Raw genomic sequence first — 14,379 nt, forward strand, 5'->3', positions numbered from 1 at the left:
TAACGATGCACTTACACCCTGGGCTGACTTGGTGGATAGCTTCAGTTGCTCTGCGTTGACATCCATTTGGCTGTTGATCGCAATACTATCCGTCTAAGGCCCGTCGATATATGGTTTAGGAACGGGAAAACATTTCTGACACCCTCAGGCCATTCCCCTCACCCCTGGAGGAAGTCCGATGTGCCTCACCTGACTAAGGCCTCGAGTCAAGTCGCACAATATGACCCTCTGCAGAATGCGATTTGCTTTCTGCAGAAAGAGTCTTACCTGCGTACCACTGAAAGATGAAATTTTCGTGTTTTCCCCTCTACAACGAGGCAAGAAGACATCATCTTACCTTGGCTACGTTCTTTTCTCAGTTTGAAGAGCGTACTGGCTACGGCTTGCGACGGAGGATCTACTATGTCATGACTGCAAGTCCACGCCTGGAGGAGGTAAACCAGCAGTGCTGCCCATGTCTGATAACGCCCTGGAGATGACTGGATGTTCACAATCGACTGATCTTGCAGCCTTCAGAGCTCCATCACACGTTTACTCACTACGATATGGAATAGAAGTATACCCTCAAAGCACGAAACCCGCACTAGTCGGTGATTCCGACTACCAAATAGAATCCATTTCTTCGCGCAAAGGCATGGCCCTCCTCCCTAGTACCTGTGATTTCAAGTGATGCTTCTGGTATCATGTTGTGTAGTCGAGACGTGTCCAAAACATATAGATGATAAACGTGTAAAGTCTGTTTCTTATCTGTGGATGTTCCCAGAATAGTCTTATCTCACATAGCAGTTCCTCTCTCGAAACTCTCCCGTATGTCGGCCGTGTATCGATCGTAAAATCTGGCCAACTTCATGTTGAACTGCTTGTTCTTCTCGTTGATATACGTGACGTCACCTCCTTCCTCCTCACGTCCTCTTGCGCGCCGAGCCTTGAACCTCGCTTCCTCGGCCTTTCTCAGATCCTCGACCAAACGGTCAACGTTTTCCCGCTTTGGCTTCTGCTCTACAAATCCCGTGCTGTCGTTGTCTGCATAAAACCGGCCGTCCCTGTCGATGGCGACGAGTTCGCCATTCTCCATCTCGACAATTTCCAAACCGCCCGTGCGCGCGGCAGTTTCGAGAATCTCCGCCTTCTGACGCTCGTACTCTTCGCGGTTCCTGCCGCCGTCTTTGGCCGCGGCTTTCTCGAGATCTCGGATCTGCCGATCGTACATCTTGGCAGCTTCGGCCGAGTAGTCTGCGAAGGCGTTGTTCTCGCGGGCGTGCTTCTTGCGGTTCACACGTTCGTCCCAACGCTCAGATTCCTCGATGGTGTAGTCCCACGCACGCTTGCGCTCGAAGGCGCCTTTGCCTTCGTCCTCTTCAGTGTCGGCTTTAAGGATGTTGTGTGAGGCGATGGCCGATTTCCGAGACAGACTCGCGAGGACGCTGGGGTCGATGGCGGCGCGGGTGGCTTCTGCTTTCGCTTCGGCGAGGTTGGACTTGGCCGAAGCGGAAGCGCGGGACTTGAGCGCTTTGAAGCGAGCGAGTCTGTCGGTCGTTGTTGACGATGCCGGGGGCAGGGGTGTTTTATCGCTGGTCGCTTGCTCTATGGATGGCTCGGCAAGAGGCGTTCCTCCACTTTGTTCCCCCTGAGATTCCGTAGTCTTGCTGTCCTTTACATCGGTTGTAGGCACTCTCGTGTCGTTGGCGGCTACGTCTGTAGAAGTGGTCTCCTCCGGGCTCGGGCTGAGTTTGCGCCGTTTTGACGGAGGCATGATGGGTCGAAATCAGCTCGAAAAAGGGTGAAGTAAATCACGAGATGGAAGGTGGTAGGTTTACGGTTAGATCGAAGCAATACCGCATGTTACAGTGCTCGAGTTGCCTTCTTGAATCGCAAACTTGCTCGCGCATAATCCAGGGCAAAAAAAGACGTCGTTAAGCGTTCGGCAGACCTTCCGTAAATAACCTCCGTATCAAATACGTCAGTGTTTGCGCCAAAAAAGTTCCCGATGATCATTCCACGACTCGCAGCGACATGGAGCCTTCCTGGTAGGAGGTTGCTCTGACTGCGTCCTAGCTGATATTCGAACAATAGCAGGCATCTTCAATCCAGCTATAACAGAGCATGTCTCAGGCTGCAAAGAAGAGGCTTGTAGTTGCTGGCGGGAATGGCTTCCTCGGATCTCGCATATGCAAGTCCGCAGTTGCTCGCGGTTGGGACGTGACGTCCATAAGGTACAGCTTGTCCAACCTACCACATGTGCTTTACTGACGATGACCCAGCCGTTCCGGGGAGCCAAAGTGGTCCTCGGTGACCTCAGAACCCTCACCTCCCTCTTGGTCAGAATCCGTCACCTGGGCTAAAGGTGACATCCTCAAGCCTGCGACTTACACTTCGCACCTGAAAGGAGCCGACGCCGTCGTCCATACTATGGGCATTCTGCTCGAAGCAGACTACAAGGGTGTCATTTCCGGGAAAGAGAGTGTCTTCTCCGGCCTCTCAAGAGCCTTCAGTTCCTCCAAAGCCGGCAGCACGAGTAATCCTCTCGAACGCAAGCCCGGAGCTGAGCTCGGCAAGGGCGAAAAAGACGGCCAGATCACATACGAGTTGATGAACAGAGATTCTGCGATTGCTCTAGCTCAAGAGGCGGAAAGAGAAGGCGCAAGCACCTTCGTGTATATCTCCGCCGCCGCAGGCGCGCCTATGCTTCCAACTAGGTACATCACCACCAAACGAGAAGCGGAGAACACGATCGCTAGCAATATGATCAAGTTGAGGAACATCTTCATACGGCCAGGCTTCTTGTACGACAGTAGCCGGAAATTCACGCTCCCGATAGCTGCCTCCGGCATGGTGGGAAGTACTGTCAACAGTCTAGTTGGCGGCAACCTTACTAGGATATTTGGTGCGGCTGTGGAAAAGCCGCTCAAAGCGGATCTGGTGGCTGATGCTGTTGTTGAATCCATAGCCGACGAATCGACCAGAGGCGTTGTCGACACTCCGTTGATAGAAGCACTGGCTGCGAAGGCCTGGCGCCGTACTATGTTGTAATTCTTGCGACCCCGAAAGAGCGCCTTGACAAGTATTTCTTAAAAGAAAAGCAACCTCGAGAGTAGTGAGAAGGATATAATTATCGAATGACTTGATTATATAACTCATCCGTAAACCCCAAACGACGTGTTCGGGGTAGTCAATCATAGCCAAGTCCCTGGCACTGTTAATGAGGTTATCTCAACAGCAGACATGAAGAACCAGTCGAACAACGCAGCCGCTGGATCTTCACCTGATGACCTCGACCGCCGACATCCCAGTCCGGCATATCGGTGTCTCCTGCATTGACTCTATCATACACTCTTGTCCAAACGCCGTAGATGTAAACAAATCCCGCTATGCTAATCACACGTGAGTGAAGATTGGAAGGGATGCCCACCGACGCAGTGGGAGAATGGCCTCGTAAGGTGGAACTCGAAATTTTGTACAGAAGAGGACATTCCTGAAGAAGACAAGCGCACTCATTGAATACATTGTCTGGTGCTCGTCTTTCGTAGGTGTCATATTCTCGGATTATAGGTTGGCGTTCTGGCTTTCCTGTGGAGGCTCAAATAGGACTTTGCGAGTAAGCTGGTCACTGTCAGCAAAGATACGGTCAATAACACGGAGTCTAGCTTACCGCCCAGGCGCCAGCAATTGATGCGACGATACCACTGGAGATCAGCATTGGCTTCAGCCCTCTTGTGCTCTTGAAGATTGCTCCGCTAAGTGCACCCGCCACTATGCTGTTGGCCGCATCGTGTTTGCCGCGATAATAGCCGAGCGTGGAGTTGAAGCCGTTATAAACCATTGCTACAACTCCAGCGGAGTTTCCCAGGAAAGGCCCTCTCCTCGTTATGCTATTCAGGACACTGTTGAGGCGCAACTTCGGAGGTGCCGATGCGGGTGTCCGATTAAGGCCCTCTATTAAACCCCATGCTCCACCAGTAGTCAGAGCCGCTAAGTACACGGTTCCTGTTCCGTAGCAAAGGTCGTCCGACCAGCCTCGAGAGGGTAGAAATGATCGAGCGCCCGGAAGATCTGATAAGGTTGATTCGTCTAACGAAAGATAGTCAAGTGTCTGTTGATTCAAACCAGCCAGAGGATGCAACTTCGAGGCATCGGGAAGAGAGGCGGCTCCCAGGAGCGTAGAGACGTCGGTGGTGTATGAAGGATCGAATGATGCTGGGGCGTAACCTCCGGCTGAAGGCGTAGGCGCAGACTCGGTCTGATGAGGCTCTGCCTGCTGTTTTCTCCTGCCCGTGAAGGCGTCCCAGACCGACATTTTGAAGGGATGATGGAAATCTCTGGTCGAACGAAGGAGGATTACGAAGAAGGGCGCGTGTGGTGTGACAAGAGGACGGTCGTTAATGCGCTCGGCGATATCGAAGGTAAAATGATGCTGGAGAGAAAAATGTTAGACTCGGATCGACGGCGGCGCTACCTGGCTCACGTGACCATCCACAACCGAAGAATTTCCGCCAGTTTCTCTACTGTACAACTTCTGGGCAATTTTTGGGTCTATCTGCCCTTTCACTACAACAACATACAGCATGCACAATTGATGAGGCACCCTGTCTGGGATTGAAAGATGGATTGTCTGGAACCTCACAGACATTGATCGGGTCTGGGGCTGGGATGGATGTGGTTTCACGGGCCCTCGAGGCTCCAATACCACTTTCGATCGCCATCCTCTCGGATCTGGGGAAGGGCGCATTGCGACAGGCATTGCGACAAGCCGACCAAGTCCCCCAGTTGCAAACTCTTTGGAAGGGGCTCATTCTCACCGTCCGAGATCCTCAAGTTCTCGACAAACACATTACGGCTGCTTGCAATGCCCTGTGTGTATTTATCAATGCCAGTGCTGCAAGTCCCTGTGCTGAGCTCCGTTGCTTCACAATCTCGAGAGAAGTATGGCTCGATGCTTTTCAATGTGCCCATAAAGCTTTCGACGACGGGATGACGAAGCCGGCTTTTCAAGTGTTGGAGACTCTGTGTGATATGCTCAAAGAAATGTCTGATACGGAAGTAGACAGCATCATGACAATTGCTGTTCCACCCTTAGTCGAGATTGTGCTTCTGTGCTCACCTCGGTCTGGCCTCAAGAAAGCTTGTCTCATGCTGGCTGGGTTCGTTCGAAAGACTCAGGTCCATGACTATCTCGAACGGTTCGTTGAAAAAACAACCACAAGTTATGCACTGGCTTGGAAAGAACGTCTAGTCGAGCATCATATTACAGTAATGGACTTGTCAGAGATAGGAAACGGTAGTATGCCTTCTCTTCTTCTTGCCCTGATCTTTGCAAGCATTGACGTCAACACAAGAAGTACAGCCATCAAGACCTGCTCTGCCCTTTGTTCTCGTGGACCAGCACGACCAGGTCGCCCCAGTCTTCATGATCTAGTGGAGAGCGTCATTGGACTATACTTGGAGAGGAACCATGAAGCACTCGGTGACTTCGCTCAGAACATTCTGCCGGTCGTCCTGGACGACAAGCACAGGTTTGCTGCTTTTGCCAGACTGCACGCAAGAGACTCCTGCGAAAGCGAGGCGCGATTGGCACTGTTTCTTTCTACATTACGTGCCGGTGTGTCAAAGAGCCTGTTAACGGAGGGAGGTAAGTGCTCTGTGACGGTCTCCCGATCTACATTCCCTTCCCGCTAACTAAGATATGTTGAACAGAAACTTTATCGATTTTTAATTCTGCCTTCCCAGAGGATCGACATTCGACCGAACAAGATCCATACCGCTGGTTCTCACATATATTCAAGCTGTCAAGCTCAGAAATTCAAATATTGACGTATGGGCTTTTGACAGCATCGGCTGCTGCTAATTCAATTGTCCCTGAGGGCGCTCTAAACTGCATCAGTCTAGGCTTGCGGTACCTTCATGATGATGCGGACGCTCATGAGAGAGGAGAGATTATGAGTGTCACGAAGAGACTGCTGAGAAGAATCCAAGCAGGGTGCTCGGCACTCCTAAAGCAGAAACAGAACGGGTCCGTCTCTGAAGCAGATGTGGTTGTTGCGTCGTATCGCCGTTTTACATCAAGTTACTACCACTTTTTACGAGCCGAGTTGAGCAGTGGAGTCTCATATCCACGCCACATACTGGCCTTGCAATCCCTCCAGTGCCTTCTCGACTCCAGATTAGAGATTGGCACATTCTCAAGTGACTCAGAGCTCATGACGTACTTGTGCAATCTCATTTTGGACCCTTTCGAGGATGTCAGACAAGCGTCGACAGCTCTTCTCCATTGTCTCGCCTCAGAAACACCAGAAGTATTGTCTCTGGCTATCAATCCTGGACTGCTGCACGGCGTAGAGTCTCTAGTTGTTCAGACTGGCAGGAGCGATCATGCAGACGGGATGGGAAGACTCTGGGCAATACGCTCCCACCTGAATCGTATCCTTCAATCCCAGCAAAATTCCGCCGAGACAGCACTGTTGAGATGCATAACGCAGTTAGAAGCTCAGCTATCTATTGAAGGAAGCTTGCAGCCCGGATCAATCTACCCCTTACATGGTTACTTATTAGGGTTGAGTTTTCAACTCCGTGGCTTCGAGGCCAACGACAAACAGGCTACTAAATTTGATGCTGCACGGATCTTGAGGGTATGTTCTCAGGTATGGGATCAAGTCAGATCCCAATTATGTGTTGATTCTCCGGAAAGAACTTCGGACCTGGCCGACGACGACGGCACACAGGGCCCTAAAGACATGCTCGCTTATTCTTGGAGAGCTTTGCGTGACTCAAGGTAAGTCTACTTGATACACCATGCCAGTTTTCTGACGTGGACAGCCTCGTTCTTCAATCGTTGCTGTTGGCATCTGGTCCCGATAAAGATCTATATTCGGCTATTGGGTCTCTCTGCATGGACCAACTAATGTCACTTCGACATAGAGGTGCATTTTCGACAGTAGCGAATACCTTCCTTCTGTGTTGCGAGACTGTCCGTACCTCGACCGAAGCCGGCGTCCGTGGTCTTCTCCAAGAGTGGTACAGAGTAAGTGTTTTGAGAAGGTACTGTACAAACAAAGCTGACTCTCACAGATCGCTTTAGCACAGATCGATGAACAGGCTGATCGTCTCACACGCCGCTCAGCTGGATTGCCTGCAATGATCACGGCGTTGCTCAGCCCTTCGGATATGGTGGTTTTCTCTTCTGCGATAGCAGATCTGACGACCATCGCCAAACAAACAGCGGAGAAGACGGCTTCAGATATAGGAGAACCAAGACTACCCCAAGTGCATGCCTTGAATATTCTTAAAGACATCATGACAACATCGAGGTTTGCAGCTGTTGTGGTTCACTTTTTATCATCGATAATTGAGCTAGCGGCGTTTTGCCTCACTTCAAAGATTTGGGCCATTAGAAACTGTGGCCTCATGCTTCTCAGAGCGTGCATCAACCGCATCGATTCCTCCAACGTTTTCGAGAATGCTGACACCATCTACTCGACGGAACTAGTCTTCAGGGAGACGTCCTCCTCGATTGCCGTTCGCATGCTTCAGTCAGCACACCAAATTCCGCATGCTGCGGCTAATGACACGATTGACCCTACTGAGCTCGTGTTTGCAGCCTTGGATCTGCTTGGACATGCTAAGATCACTGCTAGTAAATCTGCAGAAATTGATGTTGTGATTGCTCGAGAGTTGTCAAATCCAGCATGGGCTGTACGAGACCATGCAGCGTTTTTGATGTCGCATCGTTTGTCCCCATTGGGCACCGGACACGCAGTTCATAAATTGTTCGAAGCGACTGCAACCCTGTCATGCGAAAATGGTATCCATGGACGCTTGCTCTGCTGCAGATACATCATGGAGGCGGGCACCAATTCTTTGAACATCAATGAGCTAGGAATCCTGTTGGAGCTCCTGGCGAAAGACTTTGCACCAAGCAGTACGGCAACAGCTTGGTCTCCATATGTCAATGCCGCTTGGCTGGACATTCTTAATGATGCCAGCGTGCTTATCTGGAACCGCAAATGGCCGTCCCGCATGCTCTGTGTGCACCATTTCCCCGACGAAGTGCAAGCATTACAGAGCAGGATATCTGTTCATAGCCCTTTTTTGACGCAAAGGCTGCTTTTATACAAAGTATTCTGCTACATGTTCTCTGATATCACACCATCGCAGATAGAGACGAGAAAAGGCCTTGTATGCCAGTTTGCGGACGATCCAGAAGCACTACGCGTCTTCTTGGAAACTGTGCATACCAAAATCAGCGGCCGGCCAACTCCTACCTTGATCAACTTGTTGGTATCTTTGATCAGCGAGAATTATAGTGCGCTTATGGGTCAGCCAGAAGTGCTCGAGAGAGCGTTCGCTTGCTTGGAGAGCTGCCTTGCTTCGGACCTCAAACCTGACCTGAGCTTGTTGATGCCACTGCTCGACAATATTAAACTGCAAGAACTTGCAACGTCCAGAGGGCTGTGGACTACGGCTTTGAAGCTGGAGGCGCACATGTTAAGGTGCTTCAAGTCAGAGCATATGGCGGATTCCGCTAGTATGAAGCGTACTCAGCTATGGCTTGACGCTGTTGGATATGCCTCGAAGGACTATCTCGAGTTCCCTTCGAGGTTGAGTGCGGCAGTTGCGCTTTCTACTTACATTGGGCATGTTAAGTCAACCATGGAGAATTCTTATGAGAAAAGGCTCTGGCCCCGTTTACTTGTTCTTCTCTACGATCTCTTGAACGATGACGATGAAGAAGTGCGTGCCGAAGCCGTCACAGCTGCAAATATGTTGAGTTTACAACATATGCCAATCATTTCAAATTTGGGGCTTTGTCCTCTTGCGATCAGAGAAGCTCTTATCGAGGAACTCTGCCAGGAGAGTGTACGCTCACATTACCCAATAGAGGCTATACTAAATAGATATTTGCGGATTGGGCGGGATGTTCAGGGTGATCTTGAGGATGATCACAGCTTGCATCTGTTCGAGCATTCGGTCTCGTCAAGGCTCACCGAGATCGTTCGGTCGAAGAACGATCTATTCGCGGAGGAGAGGCAGAACCTCTACGTCGACGATGTACGTGAGCTCGATATCTGGTCATATGTACTGTGCCAGTACTCTTTTCACCTCTTACCATCGAGGCGACTTCAACTGGTCTTGCGATGGGCGTGTGAAGGACTTGATCAGATCGCGAACATGATGGGGCGCGTGGGTCCCTCGTCCACCAACTTGACATTATCGCATCCCCTTGGAGTTACATATGATCACGACTTTTTGGTGGTGTTTGTGCAGGTCGTAAATCTTGCGGGTGCACTACTACATTGTCGACTGAATGCTATACCTGGGAATGAGTTACATGAGAAATTGGAGCACATTCACCAGTCGTGTCGCGATACTTATGGCAATCCGGTTGCTACTGAAGCAGTGAATCGGGCACTTGAGAATTCAAAGTGAAACACAAGAGTAAATACGAGGCAGCAAATTCCACTCACTCAGTTGCTCACACAAATACAAGAAACAAAATAAACTCCACGTCCCAGCATCGTCCACAACAACAGACAAAGGAACAGGTCGCAGCTCCTCGCCACAATCGAGAAACGCCCTCACATTGCCATTTATTTCACGTCTCAAGAGACTACAGGGGACTCCAAAAGAACTGCCACACCTCCTAGGCGTCACCATGCAGCCAGGCCTCGGAATCCTCCTCTGTTTCCTCCTAATCATTCCCTTCTGCGGCTGGCTCGCATGGCGATTCTTCATGCCGCACCTCCAGGATCAGATGGCCATGGTTGAAGCTGGCGAGCAGCGAATAGCAGCAGGACATCCACCCGCGGTCAATGGCGCATAATAGAGGATCAGAGATGAAACCCACGATGAACAGTGGAGGGCTTTCACATACAAAGGCCTGCAGGAATCAAATACACCAGGTTTTGAGGAGGATTAAATCGTGCCTGGAACAAATTTCAAGTCAGCATCTGGTGGTCTTTCCGGGACAGCAGAATGGTCATACTGAGTTGTGGTAGACTTTTACTCAATTGTGCAGTTGCAGCCATTGCAATAAGCTCCATGTGAATAGTTGTTGCGTTGCTCACTCTCCTGCTAGTACCACTCCCCTCTTGCCTCCTTAGTTTTTCATCGTGGGTGGTGACTGATTCAATCGACGCAACTCGGTGTCTCCAAAATTTATCATCATCTCGTCGCACGCAGCAGCATCATCATCTCCCTCGTCTTGACCCTTCAACCTGAATGCAGCCAAAGAAGTTGGTGCCTCCTCACCATGTCGGTATTCACTCAACTGGTCACTGCAACAGCCACTGCAATATTTTCGCCGAGCGTCCTTACTGACACCGTCACATCCTACATACCCACCACGATCCCTGCCTCAGCTGGTCAAGCTGTGACTATTAGCCTCCCGCCGTTCGCTCCTCTGCCTGTCCCGACGACGAAATACACACCGTCACCTACGATGGGGGCCACGGTGACTTCGCTCGCCACAGCCACGGTGATAGATGTTTTCTTGCAGGATTCCAAAAGTGTCATCTACTCAACCTGGATTGTGTCATTGAATCCCACGGCGACATCAGCTGCCACTGGAACTGCGCCCTTGGTATATGTGGTCGACCAACAGAGCGATGATGGTTGGAACACTTGGTCAACAGGCGCACGGGTCGGCTTAATAGTGGGGGTTGTGCTCGCAGGACTCTTCTTGCTGGCTTCCTTGTGCTGGTGTTGCTGCAGAAGGTCAAACTTCTGGTTTGTGCATCGGTGGCCATGGAGTCGATCGATCGACAACCCAAGCATGGGTCAAGGAATGTCGATTGTGCAACCGACAATGGTAAACGGGCCAATCGTGCCTTATAACAGGCAGGGTCATGTTATCGGCTATGTATGAAAGACACAGCGAACGCGGATCATAGATGGGCAGACTTCAACATGAAATTTGGGGGAGGTTGCAGAGTCACACCGAGATGAAACAGAACATCAGGCTTTAGATCCTAGCCAACAGGAACAGGTTTCACGTAACAAGAGGTTGTCGACGTTGACCCTTGGCTTGAGCTGCTATCAAGCCGTCCACAACGTCTATCGATCAGTGCTGGTGTGGGAACAGGCACGATTTTCGCAGAACACAATGTGAAGGCAATGAGGATGAGAGGAGGCACCGTGGGCTCAGAGAGAGTACAGTAGTCCAGCTATTGCCAATGCAGTTCCCTTTGCCCTTACCAGCGGCCCCTAGCAGAGCCATAGAAACAGCAGCTGCTACGCATAGGATGTTGCAGGTCGTCACTTGAGAGGCGCCTAGAAGTCCGTCCTCTTTGTACCACAGCATGTGCTTTGTACTTTTAGTGGTGGTCCAAGCTTATCGAGTCGAAGGACCAATGACGTGACGTGGTGGCTGTCACAGTCCGCTGCGACCTGTATTCGGAGATGCCTTCAACCACCACTACGAGAGTCCACATATAATCGACCAGCCCGTCTAATCGACTTGCGTTCATGGCATCATTGTTTCACGCAAGGTAATAGCAGCTTCGGAAGTGCATTTGCATCCACCACTTGTCCTTTGCACGCAGCACCATGTGGCAGGATGATGAAGACAACAATCCCTATGGATCCTACACCAACCAGGACCCTTCCGTTGAATCAACAAACCACCCAGCCCTGAGCACGACCTGTATGCTCTATTAATATTCCTTGAGGTACTATTGCTGACCCCCTGCCACAGACTCTAATGACCCCTCCACGTCTGACACCTCACATTCACCCCCGACCAAGCCTCAGTATTCCTCGCGATCCGAGCAGACCACCGACGATGAGGAGGAAGAGAACCAGCAAGCCGGGGCAGGACATATACCGCCTAAAGGTGGATACGACAGCAGAGTGCAGCAGATTTTATACGAGAATCCAGACCTGGAGATTGTCATAACTGATGCGGGCAAGAGTTCAGATGGAGGCTACATTGTCTACAAGATTCGCACTGGAGTATGTTACCCTGGTTGGAAGGGAAGCGTGCGCAGCTAACTTGAGCAGGACATTGAGGTCACCCGGCGCTACTCAGAATTCAGCTCGCTGAGAAACGCGCTGGTAAATCTACATCCTACGCTGGTAGTTCCTCCCATACCCGAAAAGCATACCATGGCAGACTATGCAGCAAAACCAACCAAAGCTAAAGAAGACGTTGGCATCATCGACCAACGCAAGAGGATGCTTGCAGTCTTCCTGAATCGGTGTAGGAGGATGAAAGAAGTGGTTGAGGATGGTGTCTGGTGGAGATTCCTCGATCCGAACTCGAGTTGGGTGAGTGGCAATGACTCAGACAAAGAGGCGCTTATGCTGATTTTCGCAGAATGAAGTTCTGCATGCTCATCCCGTGGCATCGGTCCCGAAGAACAACCTGAAAGCCCCTCCGTTAGACCCGGCAAACCCTACTCAGGCCCACAACTGGTTGCCTGTACCTTCTTCCTCCGCCAAATTGAGATCCGGAGGGCCGACATCGAGTAGCGGAACGCCAATATCTCCTCCGGACCAGACTTATCCATCTGCTGTCGCTCACACAACGCCTGGACCTCAAGTTTTCGGCCGCTTCCCTCCGTCTTCGGACAAGCTGAGCGAGGCCGACTTGGACCCTTACTTTATCAACTTCGAAGCCTCAACTCGCGAATTGGAACTTCTGTTGCAAGGTAGTATAGAGAAGGTGAATCGTCGCACAATTGAGCATTTGACAAAACTATCAACAGACCTTTCGGAGCTGGGGGCACGGTATAATGGCTTTTCTCTTTCTGAACAGTCACCAACCGTAGCAGCTGCTATCGAGCGGGTAGGTCAGGCGGTCGATAGTACCTACATCTCCACTGAAGAGCTCGCCTTGGGGTTGGGTGCAACTTTCGCCGAACCGATGCGGGAAAGTGCACAGTTCGCCGGAGTGGTGCGCAACGTGTTGAGGTACCGCGTCCTCAAGAGAGTGCAGCAAGATATGACCAGAGAAGAGCTCGACAAGAAGAGAGGTCTCCTGGAGTCATTGGAACGCAGCGAAGCAGAGGCCAAGAGAATTGACGCATACTTGTCTCAAAGCACGACAATAGCCAGCCCGCCTAGGCGGTCGACTTCGAGTGCCTCTGGTAGGAGTCCACCCGATCGATATGGGCATGAAGGGCACGACGAAACCGAATCAGTCGACTCTGACTTTCCGCCGACTCATGGCGATACGGGAACCTCTCCTCCACCTTCTGCAACCCAGGGCCACCCTCCTTCTGGACCCACGTCTCCTGCTTCACATAAAAAGTCACCGAGCGGTAACTTCGTGACGAACAAAATATTTGGTAGTTTCCGACACGCCGTCAACGGTTTCGTGGACGTCGATCCCGAGAGAACGAGGCGGGATCAAATCGGGAAGACCAGAGAGAGCTTGACCCATCTTGAGCAGGCTCTAGAAGTCTCAGAAAGTGATGTCAAAGATGCAACTCAAGGTGTCATGCGTGACCTGAAGAGATTCCAGAAGGAAAAGGAAGATGATCTTCAGAGATACATGGTAAGTTCCACATCGACACAGTAAGATAAAGGCTAACATCTTCAGATCTCGTATGCTCGGTGCCACATTGAGTGGGCACGGAAGAACCTGGAGACCTGGTCGGAAGCCAGGGAGGAAGTGGACAAGATTGTTTCGCGATAGCCAGCCGCAGGGGGACGCAGCAGGAGTGGCCAATAATGTGGGATTATTTCAAATGTGCAGAGCGTTCTCAGGCCGCCAGGCTGGCAGGCATTGTATAGTCAATAGGTCCCCTGATGAAATCCATTATGAATGTGGTCTCGTTTCCAACTCCTCTATCGACCTGAGCCCATCCTTAGACTCGAGCTCGTGCAGCTTCGACGACTGGTCACACGGTGTCCTTGTCGGTGTCTGGCAGCCAGGTTGAGTTGAGGGCCTCATATAGGGAGCAATCAAGCGTTGACATGGGAGTCCTCACGAGATGTCAAAGACGACAGCAATCAAGAAGTGGCCCTGCGTCGTCTACCAAAGTACCAAAGGACGGGGAAGAAGGCTGCGGCGCGACAAGTCAGAGTGACGCAGCGCAGCGGAAGCCGGCGCCTGTCCGTTTTGGGTGCATTTGGCAGAAGACTTCACAGAGAGTCTAACAGATTTTCAACAGCGTCAAAAAGGCACCCAACGACATCCTCCTGCTTTCAGTCACATAGCAACGTAGTCATATTCTGGAGAGTCACTGTCGTCCACAGTGTGTCTCGCCTCGCTTTCATTTTACCTCCTAGCCGTCAGATTGCCTTTGCACCCAATTCATTTTGGCCCTGACCGGACTGCGCACTCAACTGCGACTGACTGAGGGCGGCGACTATTAAACAGGCCCACCACCTGACGTTTCGTCGTAACTTCAATTCTCATAGCCTCGCCTTCGTCCTCGCCTC

The 14,379-nt window shown here is 51.2% G+C and overlaps 5 protein-coding genes across 5 annotated transcripts; 3 read left to right on the forward strand and 2 right to left on the reverse strand.

Moving 5' to 3' along the window:
• Window positions 1-775: 775 nt before the first annotated feature.
• Window positions 776-1,753, reverse strand: PV08_05665 (uncharacterized protein; the record flags this gene model as incomplete). The annotated part of the gene is made up of 1 exon (XM_016380006.1): window positions 776-1,753. The coding sequence occupies one exon, from the start codon at window positions 1,751-1,753 to the stop codon at window positions 776-778; it is 978 nt and encodes a 325-aa protein (XP_016235833.1).
• Window positions 1,754-2,103: 350 nt separating this feature from the next.
• Window positions 2,104-3,030, forward strand: PV08_05666 (uncharacterized protein; the record flags this gene model as incomplete). Its single annotated transcript, XM_016380007.1, has 2 exons — window positions 2,104-2,213; window positions 2,262-3,030. The coding sequence occupies 2 exons, from the start codon at window positions 2,104-2,106 to the stop codon at window positions 3,028-3,030; spliced, it is 879 nt and encodes a 292-aa protein (XP_016235834.1).
• Window positions 3,031-3,543: 513 nt separating this feature from the next.
• PV08_05667 (uncharacterized protein) lies at window positions 3,544-4,294 on the reverse strand (the record flags this gene model as incomplete). The annotated part of the gene is made up of 2 exons (XM_016380008.1): window positions 3,544-3,600; window positions 3,650-4,294. 2 exons carry the CDS (start codon window positions 4,292-4,294, stop codon window positions 3,544-3,546), a joined length of 702 nt encoding a protein of 233 aa, XP_016235835.1.
• A 353-nt stretch (window positions 4,295-4,647) lies between these two features.
• Window positions 4,648-9,420, forward strand: PV08_05668 (uncharacterized protein; the record flags this gene model as incomplete). The annotated part of the gene is made up of 4 exons (XM_016380009.1): window positions 4,648-5,626; window positions 5,692-6,766; window positions 6,811-7,015; window positions 7,063-9,420. 4 exons carry the CDS (start codon window positions 4,648-4,650, stop codon window positions 9,418-9,420), a joined length of 4,617 nt encoding a protein of 1,538 aa, XP_016235836.1.
• Window positions 9,421-11,538: 2,118 nt separating this feature from the next.
• Window positions 11,539-13,630, forward strand: PV08_05669 (uncharacterized protein; the record flags this gene model as incomplete). Its single annotated transcript, XM_016380010.1, has 5 exons — window positions 11,539-11,635; window positions 11,687-11,943; window positions 11,992-12,258; window positions 12,308-13,489; window positions 13,535-13,630. 5 exons carry the CDS (start codon window positions 11,539-11,541, stop codon window positions 13,628-13,630), a joined length of 1,899 nt encoding a protein of 632 aa, XP_016235837.1.
• Between the last annotated feature and the right edge of the window lie 749 nt (window positions 13,631-14,379).

Source organism: Exophiala spinifera, assembly GCF_000836115.1.
Source record: "Exophiala spinifera strain CBS 89968 unplaced genomic scaffold supercont1.4, whole genome shotgun sequence".
NCBI classification, from domain to species: domain Eukaryota; kingdom Fungi; phylum Ascomycota; class Eurotiomycetes; order Chaetothyriales; family Herpotrichiellaceae; genus Exophiala; species Exophiala spinifera.